Genomic DNA, 27,293 nt, shown 5'->3' with positions numbered 1-27,293 from the left:
AGGGGGGCAGGGTCAAGTCCTGGTCCCTCCTCTGGTGACCTGGGGACAGACCTGAATCTTCATCTTCATCGTCTCCTTTGCCATGTGGAAGGAGTGAAGCTGGCCTTAAAGGTCGTGTGAGTTCATTGGACAGTCTGAAAGTGCTGGGTGTGTGGAGATAATACACAGCAGCTATTCAGTGACTCTCCCGGTTCTTTAAAAAACATCTGCGTTCTTCTAAAGAAGGGCTCTGGTCACCTCAGATGATAATACGACCCCATCACTCACTACTAAATCTAATATTTATTTGTCAGATGCCCATTATGTGTCAGGAACTATTCCAGGTTCTGGGCAGCAGAATGAACAAGACAGACAAGTCCATGCTTTCTGGTCCATGTAGCTTTGAAGGATGAGAGGTGTGGGCAGCCCACTGGACTTGCCAAGATTCTGTATCTCTCCTCCCCCTGGACCCTCTGCTCCTGACCTTGGCTTCTGTACCCCCCTCCCCCCCATGGACCATTTTGGGAAAGTGCCTTTCTTCTTGGTCCTGTGGCTACCTCCTGAGTGTCATACTTCCAGGGTGTTGTCCTGGAAGATACCCTGGGCTATTACATACCCTCTGCCCTTGTGAGCTGGCCCCTTAGTGGCCTGGTAAGATGAGGGCAGTGTGCCCTGAGGGTGGTGGGGACCAGAGTGAGAATTCAGGCACCTGCCCCAAGAGGAGCCTCCACACCTGTCCTGCTGGGGGGAAGTTCTCCAAGTGCCATGGCTTGGTTCTCCTCTGGGACTTTGCAGATGCTGTTCCCTCTGTTTGAAAATGATCATCTGTTTTTTGTTTGGTTGAATCCAACTCAGTTTTCCAGAATTGGCTTGGCTGTCACTCATCCAAGAGGCCTCTACCCCTAAAATGGTCACATAACTGCCCCGGGGCTCCCATCGCCTCTGAGCTTCCCTACGCCGGTGCTCATTTTACCCCATCTTGCCTCCCCCATGTCTCACCTGTCTCCCAGGTGTCCCTGAGAGCCCTTGAGGGAGGGGCTTCTGTGTCCCTCATCTGCCTACCCTCAGCACCTGGCACATGAGGGCAACTGATAAATATCTCAGAATTCTAGAACCTGTTTTCCCTTTCCTAGATCTTGGCTTTAACCGTGACAAATACTTTCTGAAATGGACATCCACATGAAAATAAAATACGCAGAAGAAGAAATACACTTAGCTAATAAATGCCATAGATCAAAGAAATGCACAGGAAGCAAAAAGCAATGTCTCTCCTACTGAGCTGACAGGTTGAGGGAATGATGATACCTACGCTGCTGGGGACGCGGCAAGGCCCCCACTCCACCCTGCCCAGTGGGAGCAAGTACAACCTCTTCGGAAAGGAGTTGGATAATTTCTATCAGGGTCCTTTTAAAATATTTCATGTGATGCCCTAAGTATTTTCCTATAAACATGCCCTAAGAAAATAATTAAATATGGGCCAAGATTTAGGTACCAAGATGTTCTCTTGTAACATATTAAACAAATAAATGGCCTGTTAAATGCCCAGAGGCAGAGATTTTGATCACAAGGTGGTGCTGGGGCCAAGGTATGGGCCCGCATGGCCAGTGATGATGGGCCTGGCAGGTCCTTGGTGTGCAATTTGCTGGTGGTTGGAGAGGGAGAGGGCTGAGGCCCGAGGGGTAGGCCTCCCAGGAGTTCACCTGTTAGAGAGTCACTCTGTTGGCTGTAACAGAAGTGAAGTCAAGGCATGAAGGAGTTGGGAGGCCGGCAATTCCTCCACTCAGGGCTGGGGTTGCCTCTTTCTTCAGCCTGACAGCCCCGAGGCTCTTCTCTAAAGGTGTGTCCTTCTCCACACAGGGCATGTTCCAGTAGATTCTAACGGCGTCTCTTCCCGGCCGAGAAATGCATGTTCCCCAGCGTGGGAGAGCCGTGGCCAGCCTGCGAGGGAACGCCGTGGCCTGCCTCCTCTGGATGTTGCTGCTGTGGCGTGGGGACGGCTGTCAGGCCCAGAGGGCAGGTGGGGCCACCGAACAATGTGCTGGGGCTGGACCTCGAGCAGCCAGTGTGTGTGTCCACGTGTGTGAGCATGTGTGTGCAGGTGTAAGAAGGTGAGTGAAAGTGAATGTGTGTTTGGGGAGCGTAGGGTGCAGACATGTGACCATGAGTGAGCTGGGGACTGATGTGAGAGAGAGGGAGGTAGGCTGTCCAGCAAGTGTGGGTGTCGGCTGTCCTCGCCACTGAGAGTGGCCTTCAGTTGTCCAGCGAGGGCATGTGCTTATGTGTGTGAGTGTATGTGTGTGTGTGAGAGTGTGTAAACGTGTGATAGAGTGGGAGAGAGTGTATTAAAGTACATGTTTGAGTGTGAGCCTGGGGGGGTGTGTGTGACTGTGTGTGTAAAAGTGAGCCTGCACAAGTGTGAGTGAGGTAAGTGTAGGGGAGCATGTGTCAGATTGTTTGTGTGAGCATATGTGAGTGTGTGTGACTGTGTGAGTGTGTGATAGAGCTGGAGAGAATATATAAAAATACATGTATGAGTGTGAGTCTGAGGGTGTGTGTGTGACAGTGTGAGTTATAAAAGTGTCGGAGCATGTGTGTAGAAGTGAGAGTGCACAAGTGTGAGAGTGAGGTGACTGTGTGGGTGTGTGTGAGCATGTGTGCGAGCATGTGACCATGTGATAGAGCTGGAGAGAGAGTATATAAAAGTGCATGTATGGGTGTGAGAGTCTAAGGGTGTGTCAAAGTGAGAGTGCATAGGTGTGAGTGAGGCAAGTGTGTGAGCATTGTGTGTGTGATAGAGCTGTAGAGAGTATAGAAGTGAGTGTATAGGTGTGAAAGTCTGAGGGTGAGTGTAATTATGACCGTGTGCATGTGTGTTAAAGTGAGTATGAGTGTGACAGGGGCTGATGAGCATGGGTGTGTGTGACTGGGTAAGAGTGTGGGACTGTCAGCATGTCCGTGAGCGTATGCGAACGTGCATGTGAGAGTCCGAGGGTGGGTGTGTCTGTGCGAGTGTGTGAGGGTGTGTGCGGCGGACAGCGCAAGAGAAGAGTGAGCAGACCACACAGTGTGCCGTGAGCTTGTCTCCCCCTAGTGCCTGCAGGGCCACCTGTGTCAGGGCCTCCTGGGGAGGTGCCGGGCCTGGACCCGTGAAGGAGGGGTCACGGCGCCTGGGCCCTGGGTGCGTACCTGGGTGCTCAGGTGAACGCCTCTCCGGGACTGGCCCCAGGGCACCCGGCGAGCATCGGGGTAGAACCACCCATTTTGCAGATGAGGAACCAGGGACCAAGATGTCCCAAGTCCCTGCAGGTGAGGAGGGCGCACACAAGGATGCGCCCACCTGAGCCCACGGGGGAGGCCAACAGGAAACCCCCCAAGCCTGTGCTCTGCATGATTCTCCCCAAGCCCCCACCCCCCACCGTCTTCCACTGGGCCTGAGCCTCCCAGAGCCCAGGAGCTGGGGAGACGGTGATGACTGTGCACGTCCTGGCTTCACGGGAGGAGCGTAGGCCTCTGCGTCCACGGAGATGAGCCCGAGAGCACACGCAGCCGACGATGGGGAGGGCCCAGCCACCCTCTCCCCAGCCCTCATTCCGTCACACGGCAGCCCAGGGGGGCGCGGTCCCGGGCGGGGCTCACACATGTGGACCCACCTCAAGGTCGGCGGCCTTCTGGGGCCGACACCCTCATTCCCACGTGCACACCACGCACCATGCACATCTGTTCTCCGGCCCCCAGCACAGAATGTACCCGAGTGCCAAGGGGCCCCTGGGTGAGGCCTCTGGGACAAATGAACCTTCTTCTGCAGCCTTAAAATAAATTTGCTCAAGGCTTACAGCCCGCAGGCCGGGCCCTGCTTGGCCCACAGCAGCAATTATCCTGCACAGGCTGGGGCGCTATTGTCCCCACACAAAAGGATGACCTTTTGTGTCAAGGAGAAAAACTGCCCAGGAATTATCTCTTGAGTCCACACATCTGGGCAAACACGCTCCGAAAGCTCTAATCCTGTTAGGGAGCAATCCTGTGAAGGCAGGGATTTGCCTCCGCTCCTGACAGCAGATTGCAGCTCGGGGTTTGGAAATTCGGGGTAAAGGTAGACGTGGAAAATTTGTGAGTGGCGCTGCCGGAGGGTGGGCTCGGGAGGTATCTGTGTGTAAATACAGGGTTATTGCTTTTCTGGGTTTTGAATTAATTCACGGCTTATACATATAAACATAAAATCAGAAATACAGGATAAGAACTGTCACTCGCAGTTGTGCTTGCCAGAGGTAAGCAGCGTTTCTCTCTGTGGGTCTGTTATGCGCACAGACACGATCACGCACACATACGGCCCGTCACATCGACACATAGCTTTCCAGACCCAACCGTACACTGGAAAAATGCCTGTGTTGGTGACTAAGGATTCCTTCAAGCCAACAGTCCACGGCTGCCTGTCGCTGCGCCATGTGAGCCCACGGTGATGATCCTGTGAGCAGCTCGGTATTGTGATCACGTAGCTGGCCTCCAGGATTTTGCTTGTCAGGGCTCCATGAACTTCTTATATATCTTTTAAATTTTTTTTCTCGCCCTTTGTCTGATTGTTTTATTGGGGTCAATCCCGAAATTTGAAAGTATTTGAAATACTCTCATTTTTTAAAAAAATAAATTTATTTTTTATTGGAGTTCAATTCGCCAACATATAGAATAACACCCAGTGCTCATCCCGTCAAGTGCCCCCCTCGGTGTCTGTCACCCAGTCATCCCCACCCCCCCGCCCACCTCCCCTTCCACCACCCCTAGTTCGTTTCCCAGAGTTAGGAGTCTCTCATGTTCTGTCTCCCTTTCTGATATTTCCCACTCATTTTTTCTCCTTTCCCCTGTATTCCCTTTCACTATTTTTTATATTCCCCAAATGAATGAGACCATATAATGTTTGTCCTTCTCCGGTTGACTCATTTCACTCAGCATAATACCCTCCAATTCCATCCACGTTGAAGCAAATGGTGGGTTGAAAATAGTCTCCTTGATGAGGCTTCTAAAACCCTGAAAATGGGTCTGTTTGACAGATCCCACGGCCAGCAGCAGAGCATTCTCTTGCACACTGGCTATCCTCGGATTTTTTTTGTTTTTTTGTTTTTTTTACTTTTGTCAACACGCTAGTTTAACAAACTGGGTTTTTGTTGTTGTTGTTGTTGTTATTTTGTTCTTACTGGACAAATGTTTTTGGCGGGCGCTCCAGAGGCCTGGTCAGCTGCTGCTGGTGGTACGAACAAGCCTCGGATTCTGGAAGAGTCAACCAGGGCTTCTCGACAGTTCCCTCATATGTCTGAGTGGCTCTTTGGGGTTTAGCAACCCTTCTCCTCATTACCTATTGTGAAATGGGGATGAGCAAGCTGTCAGCACAGCGTTGCCCTGAGGATCAGAAATAGATTATATAGTGTTTAATCAAGAGCATTGCATAGTTTATATAAAAGTTACAAAACTTATAAAAATATAAGCATGGTACACACCATTTGCTTATACTTTTTTGCTTCTATTTGCTTCTATTTTTATACAGCATTATAGAATCTCTACAAATTTATATTTAAAATATATGAGTGCGATATATTTTACGTGGCTTATAATACTGGAATACTGTGCGCTATTTAACCATCTAACAAGAGAGCACTGGCTCAATAAATTATGTGCACCGTGCAGTGGCGTCTCTGCCCAGCCGTGGAAACCAGGATCATCACACTGGTTTCCGGCATATTGCCGGATGTGGGGAAAACTTCTGTGTATTAGTGTGTCTGGTACAGTCCTATGTGCATCAGTAACCATACGGAAATAAGAAAATAATTAGGTGTATACGCTGTGAGTTCACAGCGTATACCTCTCTGTCTATGGAAACACAGGCATTTAAAACATTTTTCGATGGCCTTTTTAAAATGAGCACGCATTACGGGCAGTAGGGTTTTTTTTTTTTAAATATTTTATTCATTTATTCATGAGAGACACACAGAGAAAGAGAGAGAGGCAGAGACACAGGCAGAGGGAGAAGCAGGCTCCATGCAGGGAGCCCAATGCGGGACTTGATCTGGGACTTCAGGATCACACCCTGGGCCGAAGGCGGGTGCTAAACCACTGAGCTATCCAGGGATCCCCAAGCTGCAGCAGGTTTAAAAAAAAAATGAAGTCACTTGGTAACCAAAACAAAAACTATTTAAGAAATTGATAGAGTGGTGGCCCACCAGCGGGAACCACTTTTATGCAAGAATCTGTGTTGGCAGCAGACTCCCCAGCAACCTTGAGGACACTCATCATCCTTAGCCAGTTAAGGAGGCGAAGTTCAGAGCTTGAAGGCAGCCAGACAGGGTCCCCAGCCAGGCGTGTGTGAGGCCACCAGTGCCTCTAGGCACAAGGGCGGCGACCTTTCCCAATCTATTTGCTCCCCACCCCACCCTCCGCTGCAGGTTGCAAGACGGTCCACTATGACCTGGTCTTCCTCTTGGACACCTCCTCCAGCGTGGGCAAGGAGGACTTCGAGAAGGTCCGGCAGTGGGTGGCCAACCTGGTGGACACCTTTGAGGTGGGCCCCGACCGCACCCGCGTGGGGGTCGTGCGCTACAGCGACCGGCCCACCACGGCCTTCGAACTGGGCCTGTTCGGCTCCCGGGAGGCTGTCAAGGCGGCGGCGCGGCACCTGGCCTACCACGGCGGCAACACCAACACGGGCGACGCCCTGCGCTTCATCACGCGCCACAGCTTCTCCCGGCAGGCCGGTGGCCGCCCCGGGGACCGCGCCTTCAAGCAGGTGGCCATCCTCCTGACCGACGGCCGCAGCCAGGACCTGGTGCTGGACGCCGCGGCCACCGCGCACCGCGCGGGCATCCGCATCTTCGCCGTGGGCGTCGGGGCGGCGCTCAGGGAGGAGCTGGAGGAGATCGCCTCGGAGCCCAAGTCTGCCCACGTCTTCCACGTGTCCGACTTCGACGCCATCGACAAGATCCGTGGCAAGCTGAGGCGCCGCCTGTGTGAAAGTGAGTGTGCGCTGTGGGGCGCACGGGCTGGAGCAGGGGGAGCCCCGCAGGTGGCAAGTGGCAGGGGTACACCAAGTGCACCGGGGCCCGGGCTCAGGGCCGGAGGGAAATGAGCCCCGCCTGCACCCCTGCACCGGGGGCGCAAGTGTGTGCAGTGGTGCACTCGGCCAAGCAGTGGGGAGCCCCGTGCTGCCCCGCGGGCAGGTGCCAGGGGTGCACCCGAGTGCACCTGAGTGTACCAACCCCAGGCTCAAGCAGGGAGGAAAACCAATCCCACCTGCACACCTGCACCAGGGGCTAAAGTCTGTGCCGCGGGCCCACAGGCCAAGCAGGGGGGAGCCCCATGTTGTGCAGCCAGCAGGTGCCAGGGGTGCACCGGCCCCGGGTTCAAACCAGTCCGGCCTGCACCCCTGCACCAGGGGCAGGGCACACACCCTGGGTCCTTCCCAGGCTCCACTGCCCTTGGCTGCGCACTGTGCAGGCCAGAAGGAAATTACAGAGGGCTCAGTTCTCCTCCCCAGCTACCCGGAGAGGCCTGGAGGTGGGTGAAGCACCTGGGAGGCCCATCCCCATTTCTGCAGGGGGAACACACCTGTGCACCTGCAGGACCATTCAGGGCAGAGCCCGAGCTCGCAAAGCGAAGCACACGGCAGGTGTGGGGACTCCCATGGGGAATCCATGGGGACTCTTTCCTCTTCCAGGGGTCGGCAGGGAGAGGTGGTCTAAGCAAAGGTGCAGAGACAGGCTTGTGGGCTGTAGCTGTGATCCCCAGTGAGCTGTTTGGAGATGGTCGGGCCCTGCTTATCCCAGAGGCCAACTGCCGTTGACCTGGTGCCCCCTGAGATAACCCGAGGTTGTCTGGAATCTGTTGACTGGGGATGGGGATGGGTGGTGGGGGAGCTTGGGAAGCAGCAGGCAGGGAGCTGATGGCCTCTGCAGTTCTGACCCTGAGGGCTGACCTCCAAGACCCTACCTAGTTGGGTCATTGTCAGGACAGCCTCCTCCACGGGACAGAAAGGGCGATGGGGTTTTTTGTGCATGGCCTGTGTCCAACCTCTGTTCTGCTTGCTTCATTGGGGTGACATCTGTCCGTCCTGGGTCACGACCGGTGTTTGGTAACAGCGCTCTCCAGGGCCGGCAGGTGGGGGCTGGGAGCAGGGTCTCAGGGGCTGCTTTGCTGACTCCTTCTGGGGACTGAGCCTCCTGGGGGGGGAGAAGCTCAGGGGGGTCACAGCTCGCCAGGGGTTGTGGCTGGTGGTGGGAGCCGCTGGGCGTGGCTTGGCAGAGGAAGGAGACTGAGCCCAGGGATGGGCCTGGTCCCAGGGACGGCCTGGCCCGTAGCCCTGTGAGAAAGCAGCTGAACTGTGTCTGGCACCCGACGGGCTCCGTACTGCTCTGTGATTCTTCTCTGTTGGCTCACTTCATCCCCACTCCCACTGACTTGTTCACAGATACTTATTGGGGATCTGCTTTTTGTGTGGCCTTGTTCTGGTTTCTGGGCCTGTCGAGAGAGATTAAGACAAAACTCCTGCTCTTAGAATGTTCATGGTCTGGATGGTAGAAAAGACACATAAAAGAAAAAGGATATAATCCTGTGGGGGTGATCTTAATAAAGCTGCCCCAGGGTCTCATGGGGTCCCACTGTGGTTGTGTTGGGTGATGACCCTGAGAATGACAGAGGGCTTCCTGGAGGGAGGTGGCGCTTAGACCATTTAGAAGGATGTGCTTGAGCAGTAGGGTGAGGGATCGAGGGGTTGGCATGACGCTGCCAGGGAACTGTCATGGAGCCGTGCAGCTGTGGCCAAGGAGGGCACTGGGGTTGGTGGCTTTGCACAATGGTCAGGCTCTCAAGAAAGGAGGGCCTTGAGTGCTAAGATGAGGTGTGGAAGGGTTTTGCTCAGGGGTAAGACACCGTCAGATCCATGACGATGGAATGGGGCAGGACAGCAGGAAACAAGGAGACCCTTTACAGAACTGCTGGAGAAATTCTGAGAACAGACAGTGCTGGGCATAGGCCCCGTTCCACAGATGAGGGAGTCCCTGCCCTGAGGGCTAAGTGAAGGAAAGCTATCCCGTATCGAGGCATCAGCCGTGAACTTTCACTTGACCCTCATTACAACCGCGTGGACTATAGTGGTCTCCTTGTCACAGATACGAGTGTGCAGCACGCGGAGCTCCCGGGAGGGCCAGCTGCTAGGCTCTCGGCAGTAGGCCAGAGGGGTGATGCCAAGACGGGAGAGGGCAGGAAGGCAGGAGAGAGCCGGCTAGGGCCAGAGCTCAGGGTTGACCTCTAGGTCAACCTGACATAGGGTCATCAACCCTGAGACACCGGGCCACAGGCCCAGCCAACAGCAGAAGTCCAGTGTGGTGGCTCAGGAGTGCTATGCACCTGCTGTGACCCCAGAACGGCCTGATGCAGGGCGCAGGGAAGCACCCTCTAGACCCCTCCCACTGGCATTTTGTCCTCCTGCCAGCCTGGGTTCAGGCTGGTTCTAGGTGATGGCCAGAGAGAATCTAGATTTTGAGGAACCTCTGTGCCCGGGGCATGGTTCTGGGAATGGCGGGGACAGCCTCGGAGCCGTGATGTCACCTCTGGGACATGCTGCCCGGTTAACAAGAGGGCGGAGCTGGGGACGGAGTCCATGCCTTCAGCCTTGGCGTGTGACCTCCTCCTGCTGTGCGCCGGGCTCAGGCGGCCCCATCACAGGCAGTAGAGGACCCCACTCTGACTGGCTTGGGTAATGAAGCACATTGATATCACACATGACAAAAAGGCCAGCGGTCAGGCGGGCTTAACTGAAGAGGCCAGGGCTCATTCCACTCCTTCCGTTTCTGGGTTTTTCGTTGGCGGTAACTCTGCTCTTGGCCGGCTCATGTGTCTGGGGCCTGACACGGACGGTTCGCTGCAGAGATGTTGATGAAGGCTTTGTAGGGAGGAGGGTGAGGTCAATGAGGGATACTGAGGCCCCGGGAAAGGGCCGTGGGAGAAGAGGGGTGATGGCAGGGGTGGAAGCGTGCCCAAAGCCCCCTGAGATGGGGAGGGGCTGTGGGACAGTAGCTGGGGTCACTTCAGGGAGGTCAGCTGCTGCCTCCACGGTGGCCTACAGGGAGCACGAAGGAAGCCCCCACCCCTCCCCGCCCCTCCCCTCCTCTCCCCTCCCCTCCTCTCCTCCACTGGCCTGAGCCCAACAAGAGGCCCAGGTGATGGTGTCCCAGGGGCCAGCCTCCCGGGCTCCCAGGGAGCAGAGGAGGCAAGAACAGGGTGGGAGGGCACAGTGGGGCCACCTGTGGTGAATCTTAGGGCCACCTGAGTGTAGGACCTTAGACCCAGGACAGAGGACACCATAGCCCCAGCGGGCCTGGATTCAATCTGATGGTGGAGCATGGGCCTGCGACTCTCCCCAGACCAACACTGTAGTTCCTGAGTGGAGAGAGGCTGTGTGGGGCCTAAGCCACGTGACCACCCCCACACCCTCCAGGGAAGGCGTTTGACCCACGTAGAGACACGAGGGCTGCCAGCAAGAGAAGGGGGACCCGATGCCAGCCGGCCGGGGCCACTGCAGGTCCCCCGTGATGACACTGAGAAAACTCACAGTGGCCAGGCTCCTCCAAAACCCTAAATAGATGTAAGACGTAAGTTATACTCAGTTGTCTGAAGGGAATCTGTTTTTGTAAATACAGCTGTAAGCCGACCGGAGGCCTGTTCTATTCTGGTGACAAATGAAACAAAATCCCATTACAATGGCTTCAATTAGAAACAAAGCAAAACAAAATAAAATAGCTGGCGGTAACATCCTCAAATATACCCCGTAAGATTAAATCAAGGAGCATCGCAAAATCCAAATGACCAGAAATCCCTGGGCACCCAGGAGATACCTTTGGGTGACTTCAGAACCCAAACAGTTGTTCTGATTAGGGGCTTCATTCATATCAGTGGTCTGGAAAATCACAGACGAACGATGCCCGGTTTTTGGTGTAGCAGTCATTCAATGGCATCCGACCTACTCCTTCATTCATTCAACAGGCGTAGCAGTCATCGGATGCAATCAAATCATTCATTCACGCAGTCTTCAGCAACCCTGCAGAGCGTTGTAGTAATCATTCATTCATTCATTCATTCATTCCCTCCCTCAGCAACTGCACACCGAGTGATTCCTGTGTCGGAGCCCATGCCGAGTTCCCAAGATGCGGCGATGGCTCTGACATTCTTTTTTGTCCTCGAGAAGCTTTTGTCTCCTTGGGGCAGCAGGGACGTGGCAGCTAATTACACTATGGAATGTGTACCCTGGTTACCACCCGCAATTTCGTGTGCTGGTAGTTCACCTGCCTGGGGTCTGTCCTCACACACAGGAATGAGCTTCACGGGGGCAGAGTCTGTGCCTTGCGGTTTCTGAGCGCCTGGAACAGGGCCTGGGATGTAAAGGAGCTGCTGGAATGTTGTTCAAAGGAAATGCAGGGTGGGGACCTGTGGGTGGGTCTGTGCTTGCTGTTTTGATGCGCCCATTAGAGGTACTTGTGCGATGATCTACCCCCTGTCCAGATGCAAAGATTAAGAATCCTCAGCCAACCTGAAATCTTGAAATATTGAACATATCTGTGTTTCGATGAGCAGAGACAAACGGTTAGATTTTGAAGGTTGATGAGGGTCTGGAAAAGGCAGGCTGGCTGCGATGGGCTGGATCATGCTAAAGACGTCCCCCTGCCTCGTCGGGTGGGACGGAGGCCAAGGAGCAGGACCCTGACCGGACCCCACTGGAGCGAACGGAACTAAGGTGTCTGATGTTCTCTGGTCACCCAATGTTGACAGCATTTTGCAGGTCACTTGCACCCCGTCCTCACCCAGCCCTGTGACATTCTGCACACAGGGAGCCACAGCTCCAGACCTGCATGGCCAGCATGGGTGGCCCTCGATCAGTTAGTGTGGTCCAAAGCAAGAAGTGCCACTAGTACTGTACACACCGGATTTTGTAGACACAATGAGAAAGAAAGCATTTGGGGCCCCTGGGTGGCTCAGCGGTTAAGAATCTGCCTTCAGCTCAGGTCATGATCCCAGGGTCCTGGGATCGAGTTCCCCATCGGGCTCCCCACAGGGAGCCTGCTTCTCTTTCTGCCTGTGTCTCTGCCTCTCTCTGTGTCTCTCATAAATAAGTTAAAAAAAGATCTTAAAAAAAGAAAGCATTTCATGAATATCTTTTCTGTCGATCATATATTTAAATGTGAACATTTTGGAAATTTAAATACAATTTAAATACAAATACAATTCATAAAATTGATCTCACCTGGTTCTACGTCTTCAAATGTGGCTACTAGAAATGTTATTATTACCCATCAAGTCTGCATGCAAGGCTCCTCCTCCTCCTCTTTCTCCTCTTCCTCCTCCTCCTCCCCCTCCCATCACTCTCCTTTGTTGCTGCTACTGCTGAACTGTGGTCCAGTTGCATCCAGAGCCCGTGCTTTCCATTGAGCACTTGGCTGCAGAATGGTGGAGGGGCTGCCCTTCCGAGGGGAAGTGGAACCCCAGGTCTGTGCACAGGAAACCAGGGGCCCATGTGTGGGGTGGGGTGCAGCTCCCAGCCCTGAGGCAGCACAGGTTGGGGTCTGCAAGCAGAGGCTGGTCTGGTCTAGAAGCCCAGCTGAGAGTGACCAGGTGAGCTGAGGAAGGGGCAGTGTGAGAACAGGAATGGGCCTGAGGCCAGACAGAGCTTCTCTGGGGTGGCCATTGGGGAAGCTTCTCTGTCTAAATGCCCCGGGGCCACCCGTGGACCCTGATTCTCAGGATCTCTGGGTGCTGCTAAGAGCTCCGTTATAATTCCAGCTGAAAATAAAAAAATAATAATAATTAATTAAAAAATAAAAATAAAAGAAGTAAAAAAAAATAGAATTCCAGCTGCATATCCTACCACGTGGGGCAGGGCAGCAAATAGGACATTAGTTCTCCTGATTTATCTGCTCTCGCACGTTTATGACTTACCCTGTGCTTACCTGCTCTGTCCCAGCTCATGTATGCAGCACCCAGTGTTGGCTGGCGCTGTGATCATGAGTGTCAGCCGTGACTGGGTGAGACCCTCCCCAGTGTGGTCCAGGGACCAAGGAGCAGTGCTGGGATCTCAGCACTGTTGTCCTTGACCTAGGGCCTGAATTCTTTGCAGGAAGTTGGGATTTTTTGGGAGCATCTTTTTTTTTTTTTTTTAAAGATTGTATTTATTTATTCATGAGAGACAGAGAGAGAGGCAGAGACACAGGCAGAGGGAGAAGCAGGCTCCATGCAGGGAGCCCGATGCAGGACTCGATGAAGGGACCCCAGGATCACTCCCTGAGCTGAAGGCGGCGCTAAACCGCTGAGCCACCCAGGCTGCCCTTTCAGGAGCATCTTTAAACTCACCATGTCATTGATGTCTCCCCAAGTTCCCAACATGGGTTTCCTGGTCCTTTCTTTTCTGTGGACGGCCCCGGGGCCCCGGGGGTCTACATGGCTTGCCTGGGATCACAGGGAACCAGGTGCTCTAGTGTCCATTCCCCTTGGCATCCACTGCCTGGGAGTGGGGGCTCTCAGGCTGCCCCCTCTGTAATCCTTTGGATTTCTTTTTTCCTTTTTAAAAATATTTTGTTTATTTATTCATAAGAGACACAAAGAGAGAGGCAGAGACACAGGCAGAGGGAGGAGAAGCAGGCTCCCTGTGGGGAGCCTGATGCAGGACTCGATCCTAGGACCCCGGGATCACGCCCTGGGCCAAAGGCAGACGCTCAACTGCTGAGCCACCCGGGTGCCCCGTATCCTTTGGATTTCTGTTACTGAAGCGAGCTGGTGCCTAGCGCCGGCCTGGCTCACACGGTGACCAGTGGCTGTGTGCTGAGTACATGAGTGATGCTGACTGTCCCGCTGGCCTTGGGCTCGTGGAGGGTGGTGCCTGTGTGTCGTGACCTCAACTCCTGCCTCTGCGGCCTAACAGCATCCCCAGGGGATTCAATCTCAGCCCGGCTCCCTGCAGTGTGTGGGGCGGAGGCTGCAGACGGGGCCCAACCCCAAGGCATTGGCTGTAATTAAGAGCTTTCTCCACCCGGGGCTGTGTTGTGGCCACAAAACAACCTTTATATAGCTAATCGGGTGGCCGTGAGTGAGCCTGTGGAATGCCAGCCGGCCACAGCTGAGAGACCTCCGCCTCCTTCTATTTTGGGGAGATTCAGTGGTGGTCCCCTCACCGCTCTCCCCACGAGCAGGGGGCACTGTCCTGGGTTCTGCCGCTTAGGCTTTCAGGCAGCTGGGCGGCGATGTCGGCGTGGGTTAGGGCAAAGGGGCCTCTCCCATGCTGCTCTGGTGCTTTTTCCCATGACACGTGGGCACCTCTGTCCGTGTGTCCCTCTCTCGATGGCCTGTCTGTGCCTTGATCTTTGCTGTGGTTATCAACAGGAAATTTCACCTTCTAAATGACTGAATGGTGAACTCCACCTGAGAATATGTCCTCTTTTTTTTCTTTTTCTAGTGCATTGTCAGGAAACAGCCCAGCTTCCTGATGTAATTGGGAATGGGCTGGAGAGACCTTTACTTATTTATTATTTTTAGCTTTTTTGAAGATTTTATTTATTTATTCATGAGAGACAGAGAGAGAGAGAGAGAGGCAGAGGGAGAAGGAGGCTCCCTGCAGGGAGCCCGATGTGGGATTCGATCCCAGGACCCCAGGATCACACCCTGAGCCAAAGGCAAGATGCTCAACCGCTGAGCCACCCACATGCCCCTGGAGAGACCTTTAAAGATATTGTGTCATAACCGTGGATGTGTAAGGATCCTCTATAGTTATTGGGTTGTTTTCTTTTTTGGACCTATTTTGATCAACCCCCTGTTCTCTCGCAGACATTGTTCTGAGGCACAGGGTTCCTCTTTGAATAAGGCATCTGTGGTCCTACTTTTAGAGTGACATTTCCAGAGGAAGGGGCCCTGGAGAAGGGAATTGAGTTGAGCTTGAGATGACAACCAGCGACAGTCCACACCCCGAGTTCCAGGCAGAGGCAGCAGTGAAAGCCAAGGGCCTGGGGTAGGCGTGCACTCTGTGTGCTGGAGGGGAGTGTGAGGGGAAGGGGAGGGTTGTCACCCCTGCTTCGGGAGGTGGAAATTGAGGCTCTAGCTTCCTGCCTTAATGTTCCCAAGTGTGTGTAGGAGAAGGAGTCCAGCCAGGAATCTTCCCTTGGCCAGAAGCAGAGTCCTCCTCAAACCCCAGGAATAATCTATCTCCTCAAAGACCCAGCAGTCAGGCCGAAGGGAAGGGCTTTGGGGCTGGCTCTTGGCATGCCTGGGTGGCATGTCCCGCCTGAGAATTTCCCTGGGCCCATCTCCCTCTGATCCTGAGGCGTATAGCCATTAAAGAAGGCATAGCCTGCTGGGGGCATTGTGCCCAGTGACTAGTTCTTTCTGGCCACACTCCTGCCTCCATCCCCATGTCCCTCTGTGTGCTCAGATGCTGGTGGTAAGGTGAGGAGACACTCACACACGCACATGAACACCATATACACACATCACACCCACAAACATGCACACATACCTGGGAACATATGTGCGTGTGGCCACCAGACCCAGCTAGTCCTCTGGGTGGACCCCAAGGCCCGGGAGGATCTGCAGCAGCAGCAGCCGCTGTGGGTTTGGAGCTGCCACGTGGATGTCTGTGGCTTGGCCCTTGGGACCGCGTCAGCCTCAGAAGCAGTTCCGGCCGGGCCCGCCCTTTGCCTAGAGGTCACCAGGAGTTCTTCCTGGGAAAACTTGTTATGATTGAGCTCACCCCATAGAAATAGTAACTGGGTTGCTTCATTCTGATTATGTGCTGGGAAATTTTATTAGAAAGTTACTGAACACGATGAAAAGCTGAAAAGCACCCACCAGTTATACGTAATTGGCAAACATCAGAGAAAGACAAACGGTCTCCCAGCTGTGCCCAGCCAGGCCGGTGCCTGGAGAGGATCCCGGGGGCTGTTCAGAGCATGTCCCTGCCTGACTCCGGTCTCTCTCTAAAACCAAGGAACCCGAGTGTCAGAACTAGACATTTTGCCCGTGGCCTCTGTGGGGCCGGGGAGAGTGTCCTGCTGTGCTGGCAGGGGCGTGTGCCCGCATACCCTCGACTCTCTCTGAATGGACCACACTCACATTGCTTCTGTGTCCTGGTGATGGTGTAAAACCGTCCTCCTGTGCTGAACTCTGCGAGTGCCCCCTCGTGTGTTCCTGCAGGCCATTCCTACAAGAGCTGGGTATTGGCAGCGAGGTGCCATCGGGGTGCTTACGCCTCATCGGAGCGGGCACCCGGCCTGCCCAGCTCTGTCTCCCTGCCCTCTGTGACATCTTAGGCCAGTTTCCTGGCCTCTGACCTTGTGTATGGCTGTACAATAGAGGCTACTGGCACCATTCCTACCTTTTAGGGTGTTGTGAGGATGTAATGGGGTGTGGGAAGCATTTGGCGCAGGGGTGACACTGAGCATGTGCTATGCAGTGTTTGCTTTTACTACACACCCATGCATCCAGGCGTGCATGCACAGGCATGTACACACAGGCACACACACACCCATGTATTCACATACGTATAGACATACATTTACATGCACGTACATATGGGTATATGTGTGTATGTGTATAATTTATATATATGTAAATTACACACAATATCCATCACACACAATATCCATACATATAAATTTTTTAAAAATTTATTTATTCATGAAAGACAGAGAGAGTGAGAAAGAGAGAGGCAGAGTCACAGGAAGAGGGAGAAGCAGGCTCCATCAGGGAACCCGATGTGGGACTTGATCCTGGGTCTCCAGGACCACACCCTGGGCTGAAGGCAGCACCAAACCGCTGAGCCACCTGGGCTGCCCCCATACATATAAATTTTTTAAAAGATTTTACTTATTTATTTGATGGAGAAAGAAAGCACAAGCAGGGGGAGCGGCAGGTGAAGAGGGAGAAGCAGACTCCCCTCTGAGCGGGGAGCCTGATGCAGGGCTCGATCCCAGAACCCCGAGATCATGACCTGAGCTGAAGGCAGATGCCCATCCTCCTGAGCCACCCGGGTGCCCTACATACATACAAACTTTATGTGTGTATATGTGCATGGGTACATATACTATTTTCCAGAAAGATGATTAAGTTAAATACCTTTCACTTACGACAGTACATCTCAACCCTTTTGTTATGTCCCTGTAAAGGACCCTACATAAGTATTACATTCCCCCCAACTGCCTCCTTCTCTGAAATCGGATACAAATTTCAGAGCTGTCTGTTTATGCTGCGTGAGCTTCGGAGGGCCCAAGCCAGTGGGTCTCTCAGACTTGCTCACCCTCTCCCTTGAAGCAGTTTTTGCTCTCCGGGAGGGGATACATCTGGCCCTGTGAGAAGGCATGATTTGGGGTGGAGGGGAGGGGTAAAGGATGAGAATTCAGGGAAGGCCTGGGTTCAGATCCTGCCTTCTTCTGTCCCTCAGGAGCTGAGACTTTATAGCCTCCGTGTTTAGCAGATGGACTTAGATCTAAAAGCCCAAGTTAAATCCAGGTTTCTCTGTTTGGACAGATTACCTTCTTTATATATATATATATATATATAAATTTATTTTTATTGGTGTTCAATTTGCCAACATATAGCATAACACCCAGTGCTCATCCCGTCAAGTGCCCACCTCAGTGCCCATCCCATCACCCAGTCACCCCCACCCCCCGCCCACCTCCCCTTCCACCACCCCTAGTTTGTTTCCCAGATTTAGGAGTCTTTCATGTTCTGTCTCCCTTTCTGAGATTTCCCACTCGTTTCTGAAGCTTTAGTTTTTCCTATAAAATGCAAGCAGTAATAGTCTCTCTGCCCTCTGGAGCAGAGGGAGCGTGCACATAAGAGGCCCCCTCTGTAGCTTGCACATAGGGAAGTCACATGGCAAAGACCCTGATCTGAGCCAAGGGGCTGGAGTGGAATCCCATGACCACCTGCCAGCTGGGGGCCCCTTGGCAGGGACCTCACCTCCCAGAGACTTGATTTCCTCCTCGGTAAAGCTGTGATGATATGCACCAATCTAGCAGCTAAGTGATTCTGGTTGGCTTTATTATTGTGTTGTCCTGCTTACTATTTTTATGTCACGTCCATATGAAATAGAACATGCCAAAAATCAGAGTGCCCAAACCTAACATGGTGGGATCTGAGCTCCCTGTCGCAGGGAGGGAATCCAGCAGAGTCTAGAAGTTCATGGATCATAAGCTCTGAGAAGGACGTTGGTCTGTTCAGGAACACAAGATCTTTCTTGATCAAATGCAGGGGTTGTTGGCAGACTACAGCCCACAGGCACGTCGGCCTGGGGGTCAATTTTTCAAGTTGAGTTTTGTAGGCATATGGCGTGTCAGCTTGTCCGCGTACTGTCGGTGGCTGTGGTGTGAACACACAGCTCAAGCTCAGTAGTTGTGACAGAGACTGCGTGGCTCACAAAGGATATTTGGACTCTGACTCTTTACAGAAGATGCTTACTGAACCCCGGCTGTTGTGTTCTGATACGATGGCTGGAAATCTGGGGTCACGGCCACTAGCTCCCCTGTGACCCTGAGTGGGATATTTTATGGGGACCTCGGTTTCCAACTTGGGTGCTGAGTGGGGTGGGCGAGAGTCCCCTCCCCCGTCTGTGTGTTTCGGTCACCATCATGCTCCCCCAGCCTTGTACGACTATTGTGGATGACTCCTATATTCGTCAATTTTCGGGGCCACCCAAGGTCTGTAAGAAAGCCTCCTGTCCTCCCTGGCCTTAGACAAGGGCTCATGTCCCAACTGGACTAGATGAGTCATATGGCTTTGGGGTCAGATATGAATCAGCATCCTCCCCTTGCTAGTGCCTGGCTGGCTGGGGGGGCCTGTGCCAGCCTCAGCACCCTTTCCTGGTGCCATCCCACGTAAGCATCCACGTCGGCAAGGTCATCCCATTTACTGGAATCATGTCATGCCAAGCATTCCAGCTCATGGAGGTTGGACTATGTGTTTTGCACAGTGGTTTTAGTTTAGGGTTAATAAAGGGATAAAATACAGTGGCCACAACTAAATTGGTACTACTTGAAAAAGGCATATATACGTACACACTCTCTCTATATACGTGTGTCTATATATAAATATGCATCCATATAATTAAACCCATGGAGAAATTCTGCATTTCTGAGTGACTCTCACATCCTGCAGCTGACCTTCTAGCTGAGCTTATTTCATACTTGTCAGAGGGCAGGCAGGACATGGGGGTTACACAATGTCTAGGGACTTTCCAAGAAATGTGGCTGATGAATTGCAGTGCTTCTTTTTATTTATTTATTTATTTATTTATTTATTTATTTATTTATTTATTTAAGTTTCTTTTTTTTTAAGATTTTATTTATTCATAGACACAGAGAAAGAGGCAGAGACACAGGCAGAGGGAGAGGGAGACGCAGGCTCCATGCAGGGAGCCCGATGTGGGACTCGATCCTGGATCTCCAGGATCACCCCAGGCTGCAGGCAGTGCCAAACCGCTGCACCACGGGGGCTGCCTGAATTGCAGTGCTTCTGACACAGCTCCACACTTACTGGAAAACTGAAGGAAAGCCATTGTCAACGCACCATGTTCTAGGTGACTGTTTTGCTATAAGACATGTCTGTCTTTGTCCTTTTAATTATAGACTCTGGCTTCTTTGAGTTCATCCACCCGCCTCCACACACACAAATGCATGCACTAAAAGACAAGGCATAGACACACATGCTCACTCAGATGCACAGGTGTGCATACACACACACACGCGCAGGCACACACACGACTGCTGTTTCCCGGCTGTGTGCACATTTGGGCACAAGACTTACCCTCAGTTTCCTCATCTGGAAAACATGCAAACTATGTAAAATTCTCCCATGTAGGCACATTGCTAAGATTCTGTGAACGTCCATAGATTGTACGGCCTGAGTGATTGTAGATCTTGTCCCCACTGTCTCCACTGTCCCCACGATCCCTGCTTCAGAGAGGTCTCAGCCAGAGCCTGAGAAGGCACAAGAGTAGCCAACAGAGCACCCAGCCAGGTCCTGCTGCTGTTCCTGTGAGCCTGGCATCCTTGATGCAGAAATTTAGTCCTCGCAAATGAAAATTAGCCATTTGGCACTATTTCTCTGCATGCTTAGAGGTCTGATGGGCCACACAAGTCTCCACCCCATCACACGGGACCCAGGGCCCTGTCTATGCAGAAGAGGTGGTGGGAATTGGAGGGAAAAGGTCCTGGCTGGTGCGGCTTGGGATCAGTGCAGGCCAGCTTCTCCCCCTCCTTGCTTTGTGTGAGAGTGACCCCACGGTCCACATTCAGGGAGGGGTGACTAGAAACGTCTGAGTGGGAACACCAGCTGGCTCAGAGCAGAGCATCTCACCATCAAACAGGTGATGAGCCTGTTCCACATGTTCCACTGTCTCAAGGTGGGGAGCCTCATGGGGAGCCTAAGGCACTCTGCTCCATAAGATGTTTGTTGATTAGAAGCCACAAAGGGCCTTATGCATCTAAAAAACTTTTTTTTTTTTTTTTTAAGATTTTATTTATTGGGCAGCCCGGGTGGCTAAGTGGTTTAGCGCTGCCTTCCGCCCAGGGCATGATCCTGGAGGCCCAGGATCGAGTCCCGTGTCGGGCTTCCTGAAGGGAGCCTGCTTCTCCTTCTGCCTGTGTCTGCTTCTCTCTCCCTCTCCCTCTCTCTCTCTCTGTCTCCCATGAATAAACAAATAAAATCTTAAAAAAAGTAAAGGTGCAGGACTTGATCCTGGGACTCTGGGATCACACCCTGGGCTGAAGGCAGGCGCTCAACCACTGAGCCACCTGGGCATCCCTAAGAAAAGACTTTTTAAATAAAAAAATAATTCATGGTCATCAGACGTGTTATATACAGCAGGGAAATAGGTGAATGGGAGGGCGCGAGTGAGTGAAGCCTCCATGGGTTGCTTTGGCCTCCTGGTCTAGGAACCTGAACAGGTGATATGGGTGGGGGGACACACAGGCGGTCGCAAGAGGGGGTGGGAGGATGGGTGAAATAAGTGGAGGGGATTAAGTGGTACCAAGTTCCAGTTATAAAGTCATTAAGTCATGGGGATGAAAAGTCCGGTGCAGGGAATATGGTCAATATTATTGTAATAACCGTGTGTGGTGACGGATGGTGGCGACGCTTATCATGGGGATCATTTCGTAATGTATGAAAATGTCAGATCACTCTGCTGTGCACCTGAAACTAGTATTATACTGTATGTCGACTATGCTTCAATTGTTAAACATTGGGGGAAAAAAACAGAAAAGAAAAGAAAGAGGGAGCCAGTAAACCTGCAGTAAGGACCTGATAAAATTCTGGGCTATCGAGGAGTTTCTCTCTTTGTCTCCCCCACTTCCCTCCCTGCCGCCCTCCTGGAAGCCCAGAGTTGAAGTCCTGTGTTTGCCATTTGTCACCTCCTTGCTGATAACGTAACCTCTGTGCTTGGTTTCTCCGTCCGTGCAATGGCTACACCAATCCCTCCTTCCGTGTGAGAAATTAAATACACTGAAGCATAGAAAGTGCTCAGGGCAGCACCTGGCACACAGCAGGTGCCACCTGGCCCAGAGCAGATGTCCGATACGTGTCCACTGTCGCTCCTCTCTGCTGCCCATGTGTCGTTGGGGAGGTCACGGGAGCTCTCATCTGAAATACGGGGGGATGGGAAACCCATCTGATAGCTTTGATACAGTGTTTTCCTTATCAGTTCAGGAAATCTTGATTAAATGCTTCTCAGGAGCTGGAAACTGTTGCTGCAGGATATGGGAGTGTGGACCTTAATGTGACCTACACACAGCCCTGCTCACATGGAGCCTCTATCTTAGAAGAAAACCCCATTAAAACATGAGTATGTAAGAATGATGCGTGAAAACCACAACGAGATCCCACCTTGTATCTGTCAGAATGGTTCTGGAAGAGCCTAGAAATAGCAAGTGTTGGTGAGGATGTGGAGAAAGGGAACCTCTGGGAGCCCGTCAGTGGGAATGTGAGTTGGCCCAGACATTAGGGATAGAGGATGTGGGTTCTTCAAAACATTGAGATTAGGACCACCATATGATCTAGCAGTCCTACCTCTGGAAATCTCTCCAAAGGAAATGAAATTACTAACCTGAAAACGTACCTGCCTCATTCGTTGCAGCATTATTTACAAAAGCCAGGGTATAGAGACAACATAAATGTCCACCTACGATGAATGGGTAAAAGAGGCTGTGCTGTACACTACATGGGAATATTATTCAGCCATAAAAGACGAGGAGGGCCTATCTGCTGAAATGGCATGGATGGACCTCGAAGGCATCATGTGGAGGGAAATAGGCAGAGACGGGCAGGTGGACTGGCATTTCCCAAACAGAGGGCTTAGGGGCAGAGGCAGGGGGTGGAAGGGTTGGGTGGAAAGTAGGAAATGTAGGGGAAAAGGTTCAACAGTGACTCCAGCACATAGTAATGTTCTTATGAGAAACTGGAGGCTGGAAGTACTGGGCAGCCGGTGCTCGGTCAGCTAGGAGAAGGAGGAAAGGCCCCGGCCCAAGCCCCTCCTCCTCCACACCTTCATTCTCCAGGTACAGGGATGGCAGGTGCAGCAGGGCCTGGGGCTGCAGGCAGCGGGGAGCCATAGCTTCAGAAGAGCGCAGAGCCAGGTGGCCCCTCTGTGCCCCACGCCAGGCTGGCGCCTCCCGCTGCAGACGCGCAGAGGTGGGTGCAGTCTCTGATGGGAGGCGCAGCCCCAGTGGGTGCCGTGGGTGGAAGGAGGCCATGCGAGCAGAGTCCCCACCCAGCCCCCGGGCCTCAGCTCATCTCCGGTTACGGCTGTGCCTTCACCAGCTGGATTGGTCCAGGGGGAGTGGACAGGGTGCCCAGCTGTTCCTCCGTGACATCTGGCTGTGATTTCCCACCAGCCTCACCAAAGCTCCCCCCGCAGGAATGCAGCCAGTGGCCATTCCGGGAACCCCCTGTCCACCAGCCTCTGGGGAGAGGGGTGGGAGCAGATGAGGAGCCAGGCTGGCCAGGTCCACTTCTGCCCCGAGACCTGGGATGCAGTGCATGGTCCCTGGCCTGCTCCCACAGGCATTCGGGGCCTGGTAAGGGGAGGGCTGAGCCAGGGCACCCCGCTCGTCCCTGAGGACGGTCGTGGTCACCGGTGCTCCGAGTCTGGGGCCGTGACCCTGCGTCTGGACACAGACAGGTCTGATGTCAGACCACAGGCTCACGGAGGGAATGTGGCCGTAACTAGAGAAAAGTAAATCGCACCTTATCTTGTTTGCCCGTCTCTGCTGAGAACCACAGAATGTCCCCGCGGGGAGGCGTTTTGGGCTCGTTCTGTTTTCCTGGGACTGCACGGGGAAGTGGCGTGTCCCGGCCACGGGTTGACTTCGGGTCAGCATCGCCCAGACCCCAGGCCTCGTTCACGCCCTCTTACCTCCTCCCCTTACCTCCTCTCCATGGGGCCGAACGAAACATCTTGCAAAACTCCCCTGGATTCACATGATCAATTTGCCTTTTTAAAAATATTTTATTTATTTGTTTATTCATAAGACTCACAGAGAGAGGGTGGGGGGAGAAGCAGGCTTCCCACAGGGAGCCCGATGCGGGACTCGATCCCAGGACCCCAGGATCATGCCCTGAGCTGAAGGCAGGCGCTCAACCACTGAGCCGCCCAGGCGCCCCCTAAATTTGCATTTTGCCACTCTTCTTCTTAGATTGCTGTCCACACAGAATCTGCTCAGCAGCCCTGTCACCTGGGCCCCACCTTGTCATGCAGCCCTGGGGGTGCCCCTCATCCTCGGATCCTGTGGGAGCTCAGGGCTGAGGGTGACTGACCCCAAGCTGGGCGCAGGTACCGTTCCCCTCAGCGCTGGGTCCCATGCTGGGGATGGACAAGACGTGTGGGACCGAGGTGGCCCAAAGCTTCCTGCACTTTCTCTCCTGTCACCCCCGTTCGGACCCTGAAGGGCGGGCTGAGCAAGCCAGGCTCGGAGTCTGAAAAGACAGAGGATGCCGTCCACCTAAGGTCACTGTTCACTCCCTACGGAGGAGCAAACAGGACAGAGACTGCGAAGGGGAAGCTTGGGGAGACGTTCGTTCCTATGGAGCCGATGCAATCAGCCCCAGCAGCGAATTTGGGTTAGAGGTTTTGTATCCAGGTCAGAGGGCAAAGCTTTTGGGAGGAGAAAAGTTTGGTGTTAGATGCCATAGCCCGTCCTCCCCAGAACCTGATGTCCTGTAACAGACACCGTGGTTCCAGAAGCTCCTGCTCCCCTTACCGCCCCCCCCCCATCACCCCAGGGCCACTGGTTTCCTGGGTTTGGGTTCCCAGGACCCATGAGCAGTGGGACAAGCCTAGGCCGTGCGCCTGGTGCCGCGGAGGCTCCACTGGGGGTGGCAGCGTGGCACCTTTGGTGGCATCAGACTCCTTACCTGGGAAATGAGAGGTCTGGACCGCAGGGTCATCCTTCAGGCTCCTTCCCAAGCCTCAGCTCTGGCCGTGTGCCAGAGTATTAATTCCAGAAGTGCCTCCCTCCGTTGTGGCTGGAGGCCCAGCCCAGCCGCTAACCCTTCCTGCCCTGCACGTCTTACCCCGCCAGACTTGAGGTTGTGTGGGGCCTGCCTTCCAACCAGGGCCTGGGTTGGAATCCTACTCTGCCTCTCCCTGCAGGGTGACGTGGATGGCCGTGCATCCTCTCGGAGCTCTAGCCACCCCCCTGGGAAAGCCATTGAGAGACTTAAGCGAAACCCCCTGGACCGCGGGCTCCAGAGGGCAGGGACCCTTGCCCTTTCTGTCCCCTGGGCATCCCTAGCATGCAGGCGGCGATCGTGTCCCTGCCGTGATGTACACTCCAGAAACATTGGCTCACGTCCCGCTCTGCTCCCTATGGATCAGCTTCCCAGCAGAACACAGGGTCTTCGGGTCCTGACAGTTCACCTGACAGTTCACTGCCACCTGACAGTCCCAGCCCCTGCCCACCGCTGGCCCCAGACCCCACACTGCTGACCCCTTCCCCCGCCTGCCATGTGCCTGTCTCACCAATTCTGCTCATTTAAGGAATCCTTGAGGTCTCCAGAGCGCTTGTTCTACGGCTGGATCATTTAACCCACAGTGGACTCGAGGTCTGCTGCGGCCCAAAGACGGGAGGTGGCAGGGCCAGTCAGGCCTGGGTTTGGATTGTGCATCCTGAATGATGAGTGCTGCTCCTTGGGGACCAGTCACGGCTTGCTGGTGGCGACTCTCCTGCTGCTTCTGCAGCTCATCCTCCAGGTCTCACTGGAGACCTCCCTGACCCTCCAAGCAGCTCAGATCCCACTGTGTTCCTCCCATCCTGGCCTCAGTGCTACCCACTGGTTATAGTCCCCACTTGGAGAGGTCAGGGCCTTATTTGGCCAATCTCCATCTTGTCCACTGGACAGCAGCTCCCTGAGGCCAGAGAGCCTGTCGTCGTGCCTGTGATACCCCGGAAGAGTTTGGTCCCAGGAACAGAGCTAGGTATTCACTAAATGTGGGACGAAGGAAAGAAAGTTTGCAGTTAGGTGTGGTGCCTCTCAGATGCCAGCAGCTGCAGGTCATGGCTTGGCTGAGCCCAGTGGGCCGAAGTGGCTAGGACCCACGTGGGCACCTGGGTGCTGGCTGAGGGCTCTGCTGCCCTCCTGAGTTCCCACCACCCTTCCTCCCCTGGCCTCTGCTGACACCTGCTGGGGCTCCACCCACGAGACATCCTAGGAGGGAAAGGAAGGCCTCTGAAATCCCATCCCCCTTGGATGGCCACACTCATGCAGTAACCACCATTACCTTCCGCCTGGCCTCAGTTGCTCACTCTTGACTCCTGGGCAGAGCCACCTCTTCCTCGCCCTGACTTCCAACCCCTGCCCTGGGTCACCAGGTTTCCCTGAGCTGGTGCCTTCCCACCTTTACCTGTCTCCTCGCTCCACGTAGCTCAGGGCTTGGTCCCCTGCCGACCCCAGGGCAAGCCCAGCCCCTTCCCCCTCAGGGCTCTGTGCTGCTTGCTCCTACCCCTGCCTGCCTGCCCTTCCTGTGGCTGGCTCGTGCCCATCTCTGCTCTCAGCCCAGATGTCACCAGCCACCACCTGCGTCCTTCCTGCGCAGCGCTGGTCACACCCGGTGACCAGCTTGCTTCTCTGTGTCTGTTTCCTCCACTGGCACATGACCACCGAGAGGCCAGGGCCCGTGCTTGCACTTGCTCGGCATTCTGGGAGGTTTGTGCTTGGCACTCTGCAAAAGCACGCAGGCTGAATGAGTGAAGGAAAGAAGGAGCACTTGTTAGGCCCCGGGCATCAAGCCGACGCCTTCCCGCTCACTGTCTCACCGAAGCTGCAGGGTGACCTTGCATGGGGAAACCCCACACGCTTGCATCCCTATTTCCGGATCTGGAAGCGTGCACAGGGGGCACCTGACATCAGAGAGGCGAGGTCGGCAGAATCCAGACTGCCTTCCCCATCAGCCTCAGAGAGCTCGGTCTCTCTCTGGCCCTGTTCCAGCCTCACCTTACCCCGGTGAGCAGGCCAGGACTTGGGCTGGGAGGAGAGGGTCCCAGTGGGAGGCCACCTGCCACTGCCCAGGCGGCCCCGGGGCATGTCAGCAGGTGCAGGCCCAGCCGGCCTCCTGGACTCCCCAGCTCACCTCTGCAAACAGCATTTGCTTCTGGCCACCAGCGCCCCCACCGGCCTTCCTCCCTCCCTCCCCTGGAGCCTCCTGCTGCCTCAGCAACAAGCACCCCAGGGCAGGGCTCAGACCTGCTTTTAAAAAATAATAATCACGGTAAAACAAACTCGCAAATCACGTTCAAATCTTTAAGGCAAATTTGAAAATACAAAGATGCAAAAAGGAAATAAGAATCACCCCAGGTTCTGCCTCCCAGAGGTAACCATGGTTTAGGTATATGCTCTTCCGGACACCCCAGCATGTGTGTTTGTGGGAGCAAGTGAGAGAGAGTGCTGGGGTCACACCGAGCTGATTCCTGTCTCCACCACTAGCTAGCTGTGTGATGTAACCGAGTCCTCTCGGCTTTCCTAGCCTCGGTTGCCTCCTCTGCATAATGGGCACGATGAGTAGCATTGATAGGAGGCCAGACGGGAACCCAGACAAGCCTCATTCAGCAGCAGACATGCAGCCATGCCCGCGGGAGCTGTGATCCCAGCATGCTTGCTCACGGCTCCGATGAGACCTGTCCCTCCACTCCCCTGGCCTGTCTGGGTGAGGGGCCCCTGGGGGGATGTGAGGCAGGGGGCTCGCTGGAGAGGATCGGACAGTGGGAGCAGCACCCCAGCTGCCTTGGAGCATATAAGTAGCTTCTGTG

At 54.0% G+C, this 27,293-nt stretch overlaps 1 protein-coding gene across 5 annotated transcripts in view; it reads left to right on the top strand.

Moving 5' to 3' along the window:
- Nucleotides 1-27,293, top strand: part of COL22A1 (collagen type XXII alpha 1 chain) — a 260,912-nt gene that overhangs the window by 20,306 nt on the left and 213,313 nt on the right. For all 5 annotated transcript variants that reach the window (XM_035702839.2, XM_035702792.2, XM_035702817.2 and 2 more), the window contains 2 exons: nt 1,837-1,996; nt 6,408-6,974. In XM_035702839.2, coding sequence (XP_035558732.2) covers nt 1,882-1,996; nt 6,408-6,974 — 682 coding nt within the window. In that variant the 5' untranslated portion in view covers nt 1,837-1,881. The remainder of the gene's footprint in view (nt 1-1,836; nt 1,997-6,407; nt 6,975-27,293) is intronic.

Source organism: Canis lupus, chromosome 13, assembly GCF_003254725.2.
Source record: "Canis lupus dingo isolate Sandy chromosome 13, ASM325472v2, whole genome shotgun sequence".
Taxonomy (NCBI): Eukaryota; Metazoa; Chordata; class Mammalia; order Carnivora; family Canidae; genus Canis; species Canis lupus.
This window is presented reverse-complemented; position numbering and strand designations above follow the sequence as displayed.